Genomic DNA, 18,599 nt, shown 5'->3' with positions numbered 1-18,599 from the left:
GATACTGAATGCTCTCTTAAGAGTATGGTAAATTAGCCATAATGTTGATAGACTACCGCCAGAAGGTTTCAAATAATCAAGTTCCATCAGCTTTTTTGTATTGATAAGAATTGAGTTGAATTCGTAGAAGCTCGTGTCAAATAAGACATATTTGTTATAGTTTATTTCTTGACTAAAAAGTACAATACAAAAATACAGTCATAACTATTGCATATAAGAAAAACAACTTAAAAGAAAGATTACGTACTTCTGAATCGTAAAGATAAATTATGAATAGGTACTCCAAGGGGTATACCAGTGGCGTTGGAAGCAATGTGTGATTGCCGCAGCCAATCACCGATTTTTTACAGGTTCTGATATATTCATTTTTGTCAAAAACATGATATTCAAAAGGGGGAAAAAACATCATTCAGTAAACTATTGCTGCGAATTTCGCTTCTGTTCTTCCAACGCCACCGTATACTTTTAATGCGATGTACTTGGTATTCGTGTTATGAACGTCTAATGATAAATAATAATCAATTTACAGGAAATCGTTGCCGGACATTCCTCTGACTCCGAGAGAGATGGAAATCATACAACAAACCAGTAAACTAGAACAGTCGTTGCGATCGTCGGAATCACCGGAGCCGAGGAACAATAATCACCGGCAACGCGACGACGACGACGCACCTCCCCCTAAACCTCCTTTACCGAAACTGATGTTAGGTCACGGTCAGCCACCTCCTAAACCTCCGTTGATCAACTACCAGCAGACGTCGCAAGAATCGGTGGAAATTCCGTTTCCGTACCCGCAGATATTCCAGTAAGTCGAGGCGTTATTGACGTAGCAGCGACCGTGGAGAATGACCGATCTGTTTGTGCATTGTAATCTAACTCTCACGAACTATCTTGATGGTTATCTCTCGACCTCAATAGCTTCAAGACCCATCTCAAAACAACTTTGTTCCATGCACCATACCATTAACTCTCGGAAAGCGCATTTGATCTGTCAAAGGATACTTGCGCGTTATAAATGACAATTATTATTATTATTAATCTAGATAACTATATAGAAATTGGTTGGAAGTTTTTTTGGAGGACACTTCACGGTTATTGGGTGGGTGTTTCGTGATGATGCGATAATTCCTTGGCCTAGATAACAATGGGAAGGTTTTTAGCATGGTTTAAAATGTGAAAAATACGAGGAGGCATTATATTTAGTAAAAGAAAATCATAACAAAGTGAAGTACAAAACATCATCAGCCATTTTCGAAGATATCTCCCTCTGTGAAGAATTTAGTGTACTACAGCCTACATGTGAGGAAGTTCATCACCTATTTTTCTTATTACTGTAACTGATATGTTTATGTCATCAACCAACCCGTCTAAGACGGGTACCCTGCTAGTTTATGTATAAATTGGGGCCCGTGGTTCAGTACTGATAGCATTGCCACGCAGCAAAACTAATTAAGTTAATGACTGCAAGATCTGTTTATAATAATGTATCAATATTTCTAATTTTAGGAATTTCCACGAAACTCCGCCACCTCTGCCGACCAAAACCAGATCGGTTTCGTCGCCCGTTGAACCGGTCGCTTCGTTGATACTCTCGCACTCGCCGCGTTCACGACGCGCGATGAATTTCGCTGAGGGGAACATAACGCCGGCCAGTCTGTCGCCGGTCGACTTGTCCCCGGCGAGCAGCGTCAGTTCCGGTTTGAATAAGTCACGCGAAGATTTGCTGACGTCGTCGCCGGGCGGCGGCGGAGGCAGCTCGCGTACGTCGCCGAGCAGACGGCTGATCGAGCGATGTGTGTCGCAATACGATAACGAACCGACGAACGGTTTCCAGTCGACCGCTACGGACGTTGCCGGGTTGTCCGACCAACTGCAGGAGTTGATGTCCTCGTCGAACCGCAGCGGTTCCGGAACGCCGCCGTTGCCCGACAAGAAACGCTCGCTTATCGAACGGTCGAGCTTCGATGCGGCAATGAACACCGAGAGTCTGATCGCGGACGTGCGCTCGAAGTTAGGCATGGCGGATTTCGGCTCGACAGGATTCGGCGGGAGCGCCGAGGTCAGTCGTATATCGCCGAGTTCGACGATGCGGTCGTTGAGCGCGAGCAGTTCGTCGCACAGTTTCCAACAGATGAAGGTCGTCTCGCGTAAATCGGTCGTGCACCAGCAGCAGTTCATCGCCAGCGGTACGTCGACATCGACGTCATCGTCGTCCGCGTCGTCAATGTCGAAGATTTCGACGACCAGTCAACAGTACGCGGCATCGTCGCAGCGCGTCAGCCGCTCGGACGCGAACGGCGGCGTGACGGAGTCGTTCGCAAGCGAGGAGAAGAGCACAATGAAACAGTTCCACGGCCGGATCGACGAAATCGACGGCAACAAAACGGCGAAGTTCGAATCGGCCGAGGGCGTGCGGATGCGGAAACTCGCCGCCGAGAAGGAATCGAACGACGACGGCAGCGTGAACATGAGATTCGCCGGCGGCGACAAGTGCGTGACACGATTCGCGGACGGAGTCGTTAGCGAGTCGGCCGACGGCGAGAGAATCGCGTGCGTCAATGCCGAGCAGAACCGCGCCGTCAAAAAGTTAGCCGGCGAACAGCGCGTTTCGAGCGACGGCGAAGCTCATGGCGTCGTGGCGATGACACAGGCGTACTCGAAACTCGTGATGAGTAATAACTCGCCGCAGTCTATGCGAGCGGCCGGAGACGAGGTTGTGGCCGTTAATCCGCCACCTCTTCCGCCGAAAAAACGACACGGTAAATTGATTTTTCGTTCTCATTTTATCAACTTGCCTAGTATCAATTCGTTGAAAAAATTTCTATTTATTTACGTGCTCTTGGTTCTGTGTAATGTACTATAGTGTGCGACAAGTACTATGTGTCTGTTGAAGCCTGGGTTATGCGTCATGTATAACGAGATGTCAGGTTACTAGATTTCCGATTAGTGAAATTGAAATTTATAATCTTATCTACGCCATCACTTCGAATAAAGGGTATACGGAGGGACTGTTTGCGATTATGATTCATATTATAGAATAAAGAATACACCATATTTGACAAAAAAGTCACAACTTTACATAGATGATACATTTGGTACCGAAGTACTAAGTACAGAAGAATAACATTCCATTTGTTTCTTTCGAACTTCATTTTCATCTTAACCAACTAGCAACCAACCCGTACGACAGTGGATAGACACTGATGACACTGGAAGCTCACAGACTTCACCTAATACCATATAACTGACTGGGTAGAATCCTTTGTATTTATCAGATTTCATTTGCGCCTTTCTGCCCCTTTGCCTTCAAACCCTTTCAGATTTCGCACACCCTTATGTCGTAGCTGTACGTCAAGACAATTGAATAAATGGATAAGTATTGGTATACGCAAGTGTAATTTTCTGCCTTGCCGTTACTAAGAAAACATAGCTTTACTTCCCTTATCCTCCACCCACTTAATTTAGGCTTTAGAACGACCATTTTAAGAAAATATTATGTATACTCAAATAACGTTATTCAGACACTGCATCAGCTGTTTGGTTAGGTAGTTTCAATTGAGTATTATTCGGAATATTACTACATGTAATTGAAAAAGAATGAGGGCATTCGAACTGTATCGAATTGGATTCTTGTGCCATACAAATATTCACAAATCATTATCATCAATTATTACCTTATTGTTTTCAGTTGAGGAATACATGCAAATGTTCGGCGGTTACGCGAACGCGAAAGATTACTTCAAGGACATCGTGAAACAAACGTTCGCTCAACATTCAACGAGTTTCTATCAAACGCAGTGGCAACAACATCAGCTAGAAATATTCCAACCGTACCATCCGCGATCGAAAACGTTGAGCGTCATGTCGCAGGTATTCCCATATTTGTCACTTGTACCAGACCCGGTGGGTTCGATATTTGGAAATGATTTCTAGACCTATTTGGTGATCATCCTCCCCTGGCAGGGATTCTAACCTGATGGCATCGAGATTGCCATGGTACGAAACCCTGCCACACTAGAACGATCGCGCAGCTTAGATGATGTCATTATTAACCAATCAGATATCCCGTTTTATTTTAGCCCGGGTTTTCCCATCTATAGTTCTTCCGTGAAATTGACCTCAGCGATTGTACAATGAGCAATCTGATTGGTGCTCACCCGGTCTAGTGTGGCAGGGTTTTCGTGCCATAGCTGAGTGTAGCGATGCCATCAGGATCAAATCCCTGCCGAGGGAGGATGTTCAGTGATGGGTTTAGATTTGAATATCGACACGAATGATAGAAGAATAAACTAGAGTAGAACCCGCTTGATTGGGATCATTCGGGACCGATGATTTGATCTGGAGCATACAGAAATCCGGATTAAAAACTCATTTTTGTGTATATTAATGAAAGAATGGACAGCATGAAATGTCAGGGTTAGACCAAAATCCAGCTTAAGCCAATCTAGATTAAGCGGGCTTGACTGAAGTTTCAAGGCTAATCTCCCATGGTTTCTATACCTGGTTACACAGCTGTGGGTTACCTACTTATGTTTGATATATCGGTGTTAGATCGCTGAAGATCTACTACCGGTACTATGATACAGATCGGGATTTCCAATTCTGGACCCTACTGCTGTAATTTTAGATCAGGATTTCCAATTCTGGATCCACACACAGTTTTGGGTTTAGATTAAAAGGGGAACTGCAGTGCCAAAACTATAATTTGCCAGGCTTCCAAATATAAAAATTATCAAACAAGTAGTCACTGGATAGATATAAGATTCGCTTTCTCACTCAATGTATGGTATAGATTTCACTGAAAATTTATTTACTAATGAGAAAAGTTGACTCGAATTTAATTGAAATGTAGAAGAAATTGAGACGGGGTAACCGTGTAACCACTAGCGAACCTGGCAGAATCCGTGTATGTTTCATTATTTCAGCTGTCGTCTTCATCCAGGAAAAGCGATGATGTATTCTTGGAGACACCGCCCCCTAGGTCGCCTGTCATTCCCGTTCTGCCCCCTAAACGTATCAAAGTATGTATTCCATTTCATCGAGTAGTGTTTCTCGTTTCTCGAATTCGGATTCATCTACGTACCGGTTGTTTGATTTTTTCTATCTGCGTATTTCAGTCTCCTCACGGTCAGACCTCGGTCGCGAAACCAGTCGCCGGATCGCTGAAAACTCCGAAAGAGAAGTCGAATTCAGCCAGTCTCGCCGAAGGCAGTAACGATAGATTCACTTTTGACAGGTATAATTCATATTTTTGCTGGAATTTCTCTTCGACCTTGCAACATTTTATGGCAGCACCATTTATATCAACAGTGGCCAGTTCCACAGTCGTGAGTTAGTATTAACTCTGAGTTAAAATTAGTTCATTTGCGATGAGTTAACTCTGAGTCAAATCTTAATTCACAACTGTGGAACTTGGTCCCGCACTTTCATGTAATGGTGCTAGCTATAATTAATAATACCGGTAATGATAATAATATCTCGACTTTTGTATAGCGCCTGTTTCATTGTATTAATGTTCACCAGCTCGGTCATTCCACAAGATTATTTTTACCCCGGACCTTAACTGACATACTTTCATCTTACTCTTCCTGGGGAGATTGTTCAGCGATACAAGGTACTACATCTGTCCAGTAGCAAATGTGAATTAATGCCTTGCCTAAGGGCACTACAGAACACAAGTCTTTTAAGTCAGTAAATGGGATGACAAAAAACACTTTTAAGGCTAACTAGCTTCATCATTCTCCTGATAAAGTTACAATACACTAGAAGGAAAAGCTTATGCTCAATATGAAATCCTGTTAATCTTCAAAGTACTATTTGTCCACACCTCGAGTCTTTTAAACTAGTTTTTATAGGTCCATCATCTTAATATTCTGATTTTAGATTGAACATGGTGGATTTTAGTGCATCATTGATAGTATGTTATATTGATTGTATTTATTATTTCGTCTAAGTATACATAGTAGATTATTATTACTATTTCAGTCTAGTTAATGACCGAATAATGCAATTAGACAGTTAGTGCAATTATTCACAGTTCCACTTACTGTTCTACAACAGTGGACAAACTGTGGCCAAACTTTCCCTCTATCTAACAAAAGACATCAAAGAGCCAGTTTTCAATTATAGCGTGATGACTTTCTCAAGCGTAATCAGCAATTAATTAGCATTATAAGTTGGTGTATAAAGAAAGAAATGACCCCTGCAGGTTGTTCCAATTCGAATCAGAAGTTTTAACTCCACCGTCGCTGGGACTATTCTCCGAATATCAATATGGTTGGCATGAATACCACGATAATGATGACGTCCTTGTACGCCGTCCGTAAACGTCGATTTAATTTCAGCGAATTGAAGAGATCGTCGGCTCCGGTCGGCGACGACACGCGAATGCTTCCGTCGCCGCGTGAGGCGATGCCAGATGGTAATGCGTCGTCGACGAGTTCGGCGGAGGATAACCCGCTGGATTTGGTCGACGTTTCCAACATGTTGTTAAAGAAGACCGAAGAAGACGACGACAGTTGCGAAATCAGAGGCGGAGCTAGAGATACGTTGATCGTACACGCGGCAGTCGCCGGCAGAAACAGTAAGATTTGTCTCTAAAATGCATTAATCTGACGTAAAATCCCACAATTGTTAATCGAGTTCAAATAAAAATTACAATAAATATCAGTTCCCCAACTATCTGATTCGCATTTTCTATTTACTATTTTATTTGACGTATTATTTTAGACAGAAGCAGGGCAGTTTTGACCGCTCGAAATTTTTCTAATAATATTTGGTAAATCAGGGCTGTACCTAGCATATGAATTTTGAGGGGCAGAGAAACCCAAAAAAGGGAAGTCCTATAGGATGTAACAATGATATTTGCAAAAATGTGTAGGGATCAACTGCCTCTCTGCTAAATACAGCCCTGTTAATGTTTTAGTCACTTGTGGGATTTTTGGTCTTAGCTCTCAATGTTTACATCTTAAACTCAAAGCAATTTCTCAGTCATATTTTTTACTTTGTTTCAATGCGGGTATCAATCTGCTGCCAGTACCCTGCACCCCTTAAAATATTCAAATCACCATTTGAATGACGAGTGATGATGGTCTGGTCGATCTGAATTTCAATGCTTCGTGGTGATAACTTTTCAATAAAATGCCAAATCAGCTGTGTGTGATTGCGGCTAAAGGGGGTAGGAAATACCCTCAGACCACAAAATTGAACTCCATGGCATTTTTACATCTCGTCAATTCGTTTTTCATGAGATTTCCACTTCTTTTCCTATATAGATTTCATGTATCAGGAAGCATTCCTAACGACCTACAGGACGTTCATACAGTCGGATGAATTGCTGAAGAAATTACTGTATCGTTACAACAGATTCTGTCATTCCACCGACGACAAAAAGAAACGTCTGTCCCGAAATACGTTTTCGTTGATTATACGCGTCGTTGATGAATTGTGGTACGTTTTTCCCTCCTGAGACAGGGATTTGAACATCGAAAACGATAGTGTGAAGCCATTATCAATCAAGGGTGGCTGCAAATGTGGTACTTGGAAGCCTCTGGAAGGATCCTTTGGCTCCAAGAAGCCATTATCAATCAGGGGTGCTGTAAATGTGGTATTTGGAAGCACCCTTTGGCTCCAAATCATCAAAGCTTCTAAAATACCATGATTTAGAGCCATCCATTTTGAATAATGGCTTATATTGAAGGGATGCTTGTAAATACCATGATTTGGATGCTGGAGCCACTCCACATAGTAGTAGTGAGTGGCTACAGGTAGTTAATGGCGTCGGCTAAGAATGTTTGTCAACAATCTCTCCAAATTTTCTCCTCGATAAATCAATTACGAATAAGAAATATTCGAAATGACCTTCGCCGGATCCTGTGGAAGAATGATGTCCGCGATTGATTTGTACTGTAGGAATGCACAAACAAAAACATTTATGATAGACCTATCGATTTCTTTTCATTTTCAGCACCGATATAAACGATGATATCGTGAACATGTTGTCGAATCTAGTGTTTCAACTGTTGTGCGACGGCGAACTGATGCTGGCCAAAGTTTTGCGCAAGAAACTTCTCGAAAAATGCGAGTTGCGTCGACAATTACAGGATGCGCCGCTACTTACATCTATACCGATTACAAACAAGTAAGAAAAAGTAGTTCTGGTTTCGGGTTAGAAATGATTAAGACATTATTCATTCGACCCAAATGTCATGTGCGATTGATTGATTGATTTGATTATTGATGTTTTTGATATTGGTTTTTCAGAGTTCTGTCGATGTTGGATTTTAAGTCGCACGATATTGCCGAACAAATGACGTTACTTGACGCTGATCTATTCCTTAAAATCGAAGTAAGTCTCGAAGTCAAATTTATTGAATCCAGAATTGGTGGTACCAGCAACATCTTTGAAAATAATTAATGAAAATGATGATAATAATAATAATTCTTATCTAGCGACTTTCTAAAATATTTCAGACCTATTGCGCTTCAACATAGTTTTGCTTTAAAATTTGAGTTGAGTTCACTAATTGAAAATGAACTACAATTTTAATTTGAACTCTGAGTTAAACCTAATCACTCGGCATCCAGGACCCAGTTCCTCAGTTGTGAGTTAGAGTTAACTCTGAGTTAAAATTAGTTCATTTTCAATGAGTTAACTCGGGGTCAAATTTTAACTCTGAACAATTACTGGATGACTTACTCATTAACTCTGAAGTACTGATATTAATCTCAATATTTCAGAGTTAATGAGCAATGATATAATGATATAATAAACATTTTCATTTCTCTGACGATGAAGTTTATTGAAAACTTCGGAGCTGTCCGAATAAACTGTTGTATATATTTTTTCAACTTTTCATGCTTCAGTTTCATCTACCGGTAGCTAAATGTGTGTCGAATGATTCGTCAATTGAATGAAGAGATTTTCTTAAATTGTATTTCAGATTCCAGAGACGTTATCGTGGGCGAAGGAGCAATCGGAGGAACTGAGTCCGAATCTGACGAGATTCACGGAGCATTTCAACAAAATGTCGTACTGGGTGCGAACGCGGATTCTCGAAAAAGACGACAGCAAAGACCGCGAGAAAATCATGCTGAAGTTCATCAAAATCATGAAATACCTGCGCAAGATGCATAACTTTAATTCGTACCTGGCCATATTGTCAGCGTTGAATTCAGCCCCGGTCGGACGTCTCGAGTGGCCTAAAACTATTACTGATGTAAGTATGAATTGATTTTAAAACTCCTGAAACCAATATCAAGTTCGAGGGGAGTATGAAAACCGAAAACTAATGAATCATTGTAGTTCCTGGAGTTAAAGCACAACCCAGTTCCACCGTTCTCTGTTCAAATTTCAGAGAGTCAAAATTTACCAAGAACTGGAACTACGTTCAGAGGGTCAGCTTGATAACAGACCAACTCTCAAAGTTTACATATCTATTTGCTTAAAATGTTATTGATTGATGTTTTGTAGACATTGAAGGATATGTGTGATTTGATTGACAGCTCACAGTCATTCCGGGCTTATAGACACGCCCTCGCTGAAACGGAACCTCCCTGTATTCCATATATGTAAGCATTTCGATTTTACTTTGCTGTATTATTCGTACCTGATCAACTGGGCGAGAATTCTGACGAATATTTGACGCATATGTTTTTCTCTCCAGCGGAATGATACTTCAAGATTTGACGTTCGTCCACATCGGTAACCCCGATTTACTCCCGGATGGAAATGTCAACTTTTCGAAGCGATGGCAGTTTTTCAACTTGCTCGACGCCCTGCGCAGATTCAGAAAATGGTAAGGCAATGATTGGTATATTGGATGTTTTACTCTGTATTTGTATGGAGATGTACATAGAGAAAACCTGGCGGTAGGCGGGGGTGGCGGTAAATGGGAGGACATTATATCGGAGTTGACTGTACATCTGACTTAGCACGGTACAAAATGCGTACGCCTTAAGACATATCTACCGGTAGCTGTTTTGCGCTTTCTTCTAACCGGTTTCACCGTTTTTTTTTTCTTTCTATCGTTGCAGCGATTATCCGTTCAAACGACATTCGAAGATCATATTGATGTTCAACAATTTCGACGACGTACTGTGCGAGGAATCTCTGTGGCAGATATCGGAAACGATCAAACCGCGTGGGGGCGCTAGTAAATCATAGCCGATGAAGATAGGTGCTGACACCTATATATACGTACCATTGTTATGCTACACGTGAATGTAGATTCGACGTTCTCCGCTAGCCTTAACAATACCCTGCCCTATTAGACAGTGCAGGCATTTGCACACCGGGTCGGTGTTCCGTGTTAAAAATCAGAACCGAGATTGAAAATGAACTAATTCGACTGTGAATTAAATCTAACTTGCACACGCGGAACTTGTTCCGAAATATGATATCGAAGTTAGCCAGGAATCGGAAATTGGGGTTAATTTAGTCGATGATTTTCGTCAACGAAAAAACACCGTTGGGAATCTGATTGAGTGTGTATACAGTAAACCCCTGGCCTTACTCGGACATACGCAACTCAGATTCTCGACTAATTCGGACAAAAACTAAATCATTTTTCGTGATTTCCCTAACTTATCTTTCCTATCTTTAACTCGGACATCTCTTAACCTCGGACCAACTTTGCAGGTCCCGGTTTGTCCGAGTTAGGCGAGGTTTACTGTGTTTCTGTGTGACAAATAGCTGCGTCCGGTCAACTAGGGTAGGGCTTTTTGCCAAATCCCGGAAAAGGGAAAATGGCTTATTGTGGTTTGATGGAGAGATTTGTTCAAAGAGTTGGTGCTCTGTAGATAGATTTTATATTTATTCCTGATTATTGTTTTGTAAATATAAATCGACGAAAATGAAATGGATGTTAACTGTTTTGTTTGTTATATTTGTAAAAAATACATGATTGTTAGGCGGGGCGACCAGTTTCTAGCCTGGCTTTATTGTGCATTACAGAGTTGCCAACTGTTCCTGTTTTTTAGTATTTGTTACTATTTCATAATGAGAAATACTGATTTCATTTGTTTGCTGTGTACAGAAATATGAAATATGTTACTGAGGGTCTTACTGTTGATTACTGATTTATTTGAACATTTTCTTTCATATTTCAATGAAATGTTACTGAAAAAAATCAATTTGTTACTGATTGCACTTTTCAGAGGTTGGCAGCTCTGTGCACAACACACAAGTGTCATTGAGGTGAGGGAGGGGGTTTAAAATGGATCGCTGACTCAACATAAAAAACAATGTAGTGCTATGATCTTCCTAATTACGGGGCAAGAAAATCTATGGATTATCGATATATGAGTAAATAAGGTAGACATAGTAAAGACTACTGTAAACCATTCATATAGAATAGATAACCCACAATTTAGTTTATCATCCCAGATGTTTGAATCATTTTAATTTCGGGATTTAGGGGACTCGGTGAAGATTTTGAAACATCTGTTCTGTTGAAAGTAGTCTATCATTGAAAATTGTTGTTGATAAGCTATGTATACATCAATACTTGGTTATTATTACAAAATGAATATCATCGCAAATGCCAATATTCTCGTATCATGGTTCCCACAGGACAGGGAAACTTATTGGGAAAAACTAGGGAATTTCGAAATACCCCGGTAATGATTCCCAGCTTGGAAATATTTGGGAATTTCAAAAACTTTCCTAAAATCGGAGAAATATTTGGGAAATTCATTTACGTTTCACATACTGGGTATTGTATTTGCTACGGGCAACTTTCTTCAGCGATTTCCCTTGAAAATCACCTTTTTTATCAACCAGCCACCACAAAATGTAATGGAGATTTTTAATTCACGTAACTGTGGGAACCATGATAAATTCTTTTGGTGAATTAGAATGTTATGATTCACTGCTGATCTGTAACTAGTTGCGTATTCTATTTTTATCGTTTCTTCCATATTATTTCGATGATGTAAGATTCAGCAGTATAAGAATTCTTTATTCTTCTATCCAATGTTTTATATAACCGGTTTATATAAAACGCCGATAAACGATTCTTAAAGAATTTTCAGTCTTAAAATTTTTTTTAAATTAATTTGTATGTTTCTAGATATTGTGTGATGTGTCATGGTTAGACCGTTGTGTGTGTCATCACAAATATGAATGCAAAGTTTCCAACTATTACTTATTTTTCTGTATTTGTGATTTCTGTTTCACTTGAAAATCACTTGAAGCATTTCTAAAGCGATGTAATGCTCTTAATTGTATTTTCTCCACTGACCAGTCAAGAGAATGAGCCCCATGTATTTCGAAATCAGTTCTGTAAACTATTTCAGGATCCTTCTTGGCCTTTTGATAAGCTCCAGGTGCAACTGACAGTCGTGACTTACCGGTAAGTCAAAAAGTGGTCTCAAATCTTCAGGCTGGTTGTAATTTGTCAGATTGAACTAAGTTGGTCTTAGACAGTAGACTGCTCTTAAGTTTAATCCATGACTAAGCAACCGGCCCCAGGGCCCAGTTTCACAACAAGGTTTAACTCTTAAATCGATTTAATTTCTTCATCAATTCAGTTAATCTTAAATCGATTTAGGCCTCAATCCTTTTCATGAAACCGAACCCTGGGCCCAGTTGCACAGTCGTGACTTAAGTCCAAAAAGTGGTCTTAAATATTAAGACTGGTATTAAATTGTTAGATTGGCTATAGAACTAAGTTGGTCTTAGACTGTGAAACGGGTCCCTAGAAACCATTCAAACTGCGTTCTTGGAGTTGGCTGCCCTGCATATTTTAAAGTATCTTTAATGATGAAAGTAGCTCGAACCTCAATATTCGGACATAACTATTAAAATTTGAATATACACACGTTATTGATTTTGTAAGAAAGTCATAATTCATGTTAGTTCCACGTGGATGGAATCATGCTAAATGCTGACGAACGAGATGTAAATAGTCGAGGAGCTGATTAACAATAGGGGTCTCTAGCGGTCCCGCGTTATAACACCGACTATCTTATGTACAACTTGTATTAAATGCACATAATGTACTTAAATTCATAAATAGCTGCTGAACAAATATTTTATAGAATATATATACGAATATCTTGAGATCAACGAACATTTTAAGTTGATTGAAATAAACTTTTGTCTAGTAATGACGCGATGTACTGTAATTATTAGTCTTTTAAATTATTTTCTTTTTTATTCACATTTCCATCCTCATGAGTCTGAATAGTTGCTTCAGAATATGAGTAATCATTCATTGATTACTCCACGCTTCAATGGAAAACACAAGTACTGCAGGATATGTACTAAAAATGTTATTCAGTACACATTACCCTCTACTATCTAGTAGAGTCTAAAAGGGTCCATTGTTGACTGAATAAGTGGATAACTGATGGTTTTCAATAGTTGACTTTTTAAAACGATGTGTTTTGAGAGTAGCGTTACGGTAAGAGTTGCTATCACAAAGTCACTGTTAACAAATGGGTTGCACTTTCAAAACGTTCATTTCTCAGACGTAGACTCTAAATAGCTACATGTACTATAAAAAAAAACAACCGAATTGAAAGGCAATAAAGCCCGGTGATACTAATTCAACGAATATTACAAGATTAGAAAATGTTCTAATGAAAAGAAAGTACCGTATCTACGAATATTTGACATTATCGCTACAGGAATTTATTCCTCGGAAAACTAAGCGCTTCAGCGGTGGATCCAGGGGGTGCACGTTTCACTGTGCACCATCTTCACCGGTCAAGGGATCCGAACCCACTGCGCTAAGGCGGTTGGTGCGGGGGTGATACCGGACCCCTGGCAAGCGAGGATGCCTGTGCACAAAAGTCCTTGCTATTTTTAGGGACTGGCCTTTTCGTGAGGAAGAAGAAAAAGTATGTGAAAAATCCCTGATGGGGTTGGCCTAAGCGTTGTCGTCGTTTACCGATGCTTTTTTCGGCAGTCATCTATTTTATGGCGTTTCGTCGATGTTGCTGCGTCATTGCTGCGTTTTATGATTGGACTGGTTCCGGGTCAGACGGACTCTGATCGTACCTAGAACGCGTCTAATTTTAAATATTTTCCCCAGACCCCCTTCATAATTTGTGCACCTGAAATCCTGGATCCAACGCTGCCATTTTCTCAGCAGTTTTCTCGGCTCTCTTGGGTAAAAGTGCAGATCCGCACCTCTCGTGATTGACGCAATCTGCTGAATGCCAGAATCCTGGCTAAAATCTTTCTACTCTCTAGTGAAGATATCTTAAAATTAACCAATGGCAATGTACTGAATTGCTGATGACATTTTGAATCTGAAACAATGATATTTAACGTAATTGATTGAACCGTTTACGCGGAGAGGTGCGGATCTGCACTTTTACCCAATTTTGCCCTTGCACTTAGTAGATTTTCGACTCGCGTCTGTAATATCCACCGTTGACTATTCCGCACTCGGCAGAGCCGATAGGGTAAGGGTAACGCGTCTCAGGTTTATCGTCCGCGTTGTAAATACTCTGGTTGAACACCTCCTCGGTTATGCTCGGGGGTGTGTACGACCTGGGACACCGATAGTTGTCGGCTTTTGGATCGTGGCCGAAGTACAACATGAAATTGTTGACGATCGTAGAAAAGGTTAAACCGACAAGGAGTATGCCGATGACCATAGTCAAAGCACCGACTAGGTATCCCCATGATTGAGTCGGGTACATGTCGCCGTACCCGACCGTCGTCATCGTAACCATAGCCCACCAGATGGAGGATGTGATGTCCAGGAAGTTTTTCGTGTTGTCTTTTTCGGCGTAGTACATTAAGCAACCGCAGCAGACGGTTCCGATTATAAACAGTAAAATCGTCAGCCCTATTTCCCTCATACTCTTGCGCAGCGAGTACAGAACTACTTCGCCGGCGTGAATGTTGCGCATGATGTGCAACAATCTGATCACGCGGAGCGACTCCAAAGCGCGAAGCGTGATCATAAATTCTGGTTTCGCCGCGAATTCTTCGTCGGCTTGTCGCGTGACGTAATATATAATCGGCCAAATTATGGCCTGTAAGTCGATGATGAAATACATATTCGTCACGAACATTTTTCTTTCCGGGCAAAAAATGAAGCGCACAATGTATTCGACGATGAAAAATATGTAGCAGAACCAATCGACGTATAGGAGTTCTATTGGAGGAACGGTCGTGTCGCCCGCTTGACGGATCCCTGGTAACATGCGTAACGTCTCATTGTCATAGCGACTCATCGGTACTTGAACGTCGTGTATCGATTCCAGGATAAGCGATATTACCGAAATGATGATTATCAGTTGCGATAAGACGGCAAACATCTGAAATGAGACGAAAACACGCAATGTTATTGATTGACTAATTTAGCGGGAAGCCTGCCGTGGAACTAGAAATGTACATATCAATCTGAAAACTGTAATGTCGTATAATGTTACATTTCCGGAAATTAAAACTGAAAAAAAACTAGCATAAGGCTTACTTGGAATCGTTTTTTGTGAATAAGGCAAACCATCCTATTATCTCGATAGGGTGAAACTATAGTTCATGGTGAGTAAAACTCCCACAATAAATCAATGGATCTAAAAAGATTATTCTAAAATTTAGAAATATTTCGGGTGGATGCTACCACCCTTCTTTTTAGACTGAAGAGGGGTGGTAGCATCCACCAGAAATATTTATAATTTCAAAAAAATTTTTAGATTCATTCAATATATTACGGGATTTTTACTGATCGTCTTATCACGGATATTGTGATTTTCACTGATTCATATAGTTCACGGTAATTGAAAATCTATCCCCGAAACAAACCTTAAATCGATCAAATTGGGTGACATTCGTCGGTATTCTGTCCACATGCGTGGCACTTACCGTGGCACCAATAGATGATGACGGGTTATCTAAAAACATCCACACTTGCTCCTTCCACGCTGTGCACCCTTTACCAGCCAGAGGTGCCTTATACTTCAATAACGACTTTTCAAAGTTAATCAAGTCATCTCTAGTTCCCGCGCTGCCGTAATAGTTCGCCCAGCAACATCTTTCGACATCCCTCTGGTCGATTCCCCAGTATTTCAACTCGCGCTTGACCTGCGGTCCGCACAACGATACGGGCGTATGCAGTTCACCAGTTCGATAGAATTCCAAAACCGATTCAAAAACTGTAGGATTACGATCGAAATAGTATTCCTGTCTATCGACTATGAAATGCTCCTCGTCGGTTGGCAATGTAGCGAGTCGCGTATTCGGGATTCGTTTTAACGTGGAGATTTTCGTTTCGAAAACTCGCCCACCGACATTTATTTTGACCAAACTATCATTCTCTTCATTGTTACATTTGTCGTCCATTTCTAAATCTTGCTCTTCGAGTTCAGCGGTCATTTTATCAACCAATTTCTACTATTAATGGTACCGGTAGAACTCTCTGGTCGTTCGGTTACTTCTATACTCGGTTTTTATAGAATGCCGCGTTCGTCGCCGACACAATCCGATCAGCTCGTTCGACTTGATCTAATTGTTCGTTATGAAATCAAGCGAAAACATAATGAGGTAGTTTTATGTTTTATGGTGCAATCTATTATTACGGTATCGCTGAAAATCAATTTTCTAATTGGAATTAGACTCGTCTGTGATTAATTAAGCCGAGGGCCGGCTGGTGATGAACATACAATCCATTATAACCAACCATTGAGAATTATTGATAATGCGTGCGCCAATATCAACCGCAATACGTAACTTCTTATTGGCGTTTAATGACACACACAAACGTAATATTTCACGAAATGGAAACTATCCAGTTGTCCAGATTTATAGAAACACTTTCGTAAATATTCCAGTCAACTGCTACGATCTATATCGTTGAATATAGTAGAATCAATATTGAATGTCTTTTGAAAGATTTCCAGATTTGTACATGTTGCGACCTACGTGCATATATACGCAGATCTGTTGGCGGTTTTACGATTAGTAATGATATTTCAAGTTGATCCGTAGTAAATAGCGACAAGTCATCTGGTTTGTCTCCATGGTAGCCTGTTGCGACTTGACTTCTCGAGTAGAATGATCACTGGGAAGATCATTATGCGATTATGTGATTATTTTTCATCGCGGCAAGTGATTAATGTGGTATCTGTGAGCGATGTAACCAGTAATTTATAATACCGAATCCACGTTTTCCTGATAATTCAATACAATAGATATTGCGCATATGGTTTTCCAAACCGACCACTCCGTGTGATCAGTCAAACTTTGTCGTCTGAAGCCATAATTCCGTAGCTTCACCAGGTACTGTAATGGTTAACTATCTTATTAGATGCACGAGCTTTCACTACTAGTGTTTAGTAGCTTCATCAGGTAAATGAGATAACCTAAAGTAGCGAAAGCTCGTGCGTCAAATAAAATAGTTAACCATTACAGTACTACTTGCCTTGTTGTATTTAAGCTAGTACTTTGGGTCCAAGATAAAACGATCAGATTTACTTCCTCTTGAGCTTGAGAGTGTATGTGAGTTGGCCAACCAATCGCTTCCGCTTAGAATGTCTAACTCGTTGTGAATGGTCAGCGCTGGAGCGCGTACATAAATGTCTTAACAGATTAATTAGTTAAATCCTTGACGTGAGAACAAAACGCTTGGTGTGATTTACTGCGAGTTAATATGTTTTCTATCCATGGCACGCGTTTTATCACTGAAAAATGATAGATCCACTGGTAAAACCGGATAATCATCGCATTCACATCGTATATCTGAACTACGAGCTATTATCTCAACTCGTTGATCTTAATCAAGCCATATCTATATAAAACGAGCTCGTGATGATTCGATAGATACACAATCCATAATACTGTAACGTGTATCTCATTCATTTTTAAACTCTTACGAACGTATTGCACGAATATGAAATACATTCAGACTGCAAAACTATCTAAGGGAATCGTTTCATCAAAAATGAAAATCTATAATCAATACTCGTTAAGCAACCAAGAACTCGTCAAGTAAACATCTGAATTGCCGTATCTACATACATGCGTATTGTGTTTGTTTTAGAAACTCTTCAGTTCTGTGAGAACTTAAGACTATATTCCTCGAGCTACATGTATATTTTTTCACCCGTCAAGTTGTCTATCAGTTGTATATGGCAGCCTACTGTACTATTCGTGTTTGTATTATTGGAAATTTCCATGCTTGTCGATAAAAGGAAGTATGTGGCAATACATTTTGTACAATGCATAAATTTTCGAATAAGACAATGTTAAAACATTCGAAAACACAGGCAACTACTTATGATAGACCATTAATTACCACTGCAATTTGGCCAACTACTTTACTGATCTTATGCGTGTTTATTTCTTTACTACTATACACTTAATTGAAATTTCATTCTGCGGCTGTGGGGACTTTGGTCCCTCGATCGTGTTGAGATGACGAGCTATCAAATGTGGCGAGTAAGTTTGTGGGCAAAGTTAGTACCTCAATCTACATTCGCTTTCCAAAATAACGACAACTCAAACACCAAAGGAGCGTCTGACCAAACCCTCTCCGGATGCCCATATACACAAACAGATTTATCATTGCATTTATAGCGTGTAATAATTGTCCAAAATGATATGGCCGATATCCCGATGAATAGATTGCCGGCAATATCGT

At 40.4% G+C, this 18,599-nt stretch overlaps 2 protein-coding genes across 2 annotated transcripts in view; one reads left to right on the top strand and one right to left on the bottom strand.

Annotated features, from left to right (window-relative positions):
* Positions 1-13,114, top strand: part of LOC141908130 (uncharacterized) — a 43,208-nt gene extending 30,094 nt beyond the window's left edge. The window contains exons 6-18 of the mRNA XM_074797991.1: positions 530-805; positions 1,507-2,759; positions 3,689-3,870; positions 4,926-5,021; positions 5,118-5,236; positions 6,345-6,583; positions 7,275-7,449; positions 7,967-8,140; positions 8,263-8,347; positions 8,943-9,218; positions 9,473-9,570; positions 9,666-9,797; positions 10,036-13,114. Of these exons, the coding sequence (XP_074654092.1) occupies positions 530-805; positions 1,507-2,759; positions 3,689-3,870; positions 4,926-5,021; positions 5,118-5,236; positions 6,345-6,583; positions 7,275-7,449; positions 7,967-8,140; positions 8,263-8,347; positions 8,943-9,218; positions 9,473-9,570; positions 9,666-9,797; positions 10,036-10,165 (3,235 nt within the window). The 3' untranslated portion in view covers positions 10,166-13,114. The remainder of the gene's footprint in view (positions 1-529; positions 806-1,506; positions 2,760-3,688; positions 3,871-4,925; positions 5,022-5,117; positions 5,237-6,344; positions 6,584-7,274; positions 7,450-7,966; positions 8,141-8,262; positions 8,348-8,942; positions 9,219-9,472; positions 9,571-9,665; positions 9,798-10,035) is intronic.
* Positions 13,115-14,346: 1,232 nt separating this feature from the next.
* LOC141908572 (potassium voltage-gated channel protein egl-36-like) lies at positions 14,347-16,336 on the bottom strand. Its single transcript, XM_074798668.1, has 2 exons — positions 15,827-16,336; positions 14,347-15,279 (listed from the first exon to the last, which is right to left on the bottom strand). Exons 1-2 carry the CDS (start codon positions 16,334-16,336, stop codon positions 14,347-14,349), a joined length of 1,443 nt encoding a protein of 480 aa, XP_074654769.1.
* Positions 16,337-18,599: the final 2,263 nt, after the last annotated feature.

This window comes from Tubulanus polymorphus, chromosome 7, assembly GCF_964204645.1.
Source record: "Tubulanus polymorphus chromosome 7, tnTubPoly1.2, whole genome shotgun sequence".
In the NCBI taxonomy this organism is placed as follows: domain Eukaryota; kingdom Metazoa; phylum Nemertea; class Palaeonemertea; order Tubulaniformes; family Tubulanidae; genus Tubulanus; species Tubulanus polymorphus.
Note: the sequence above shows the minus strand (reverse complement) of the source record. Positions and strands in the feature narration are given on the sequence as shown.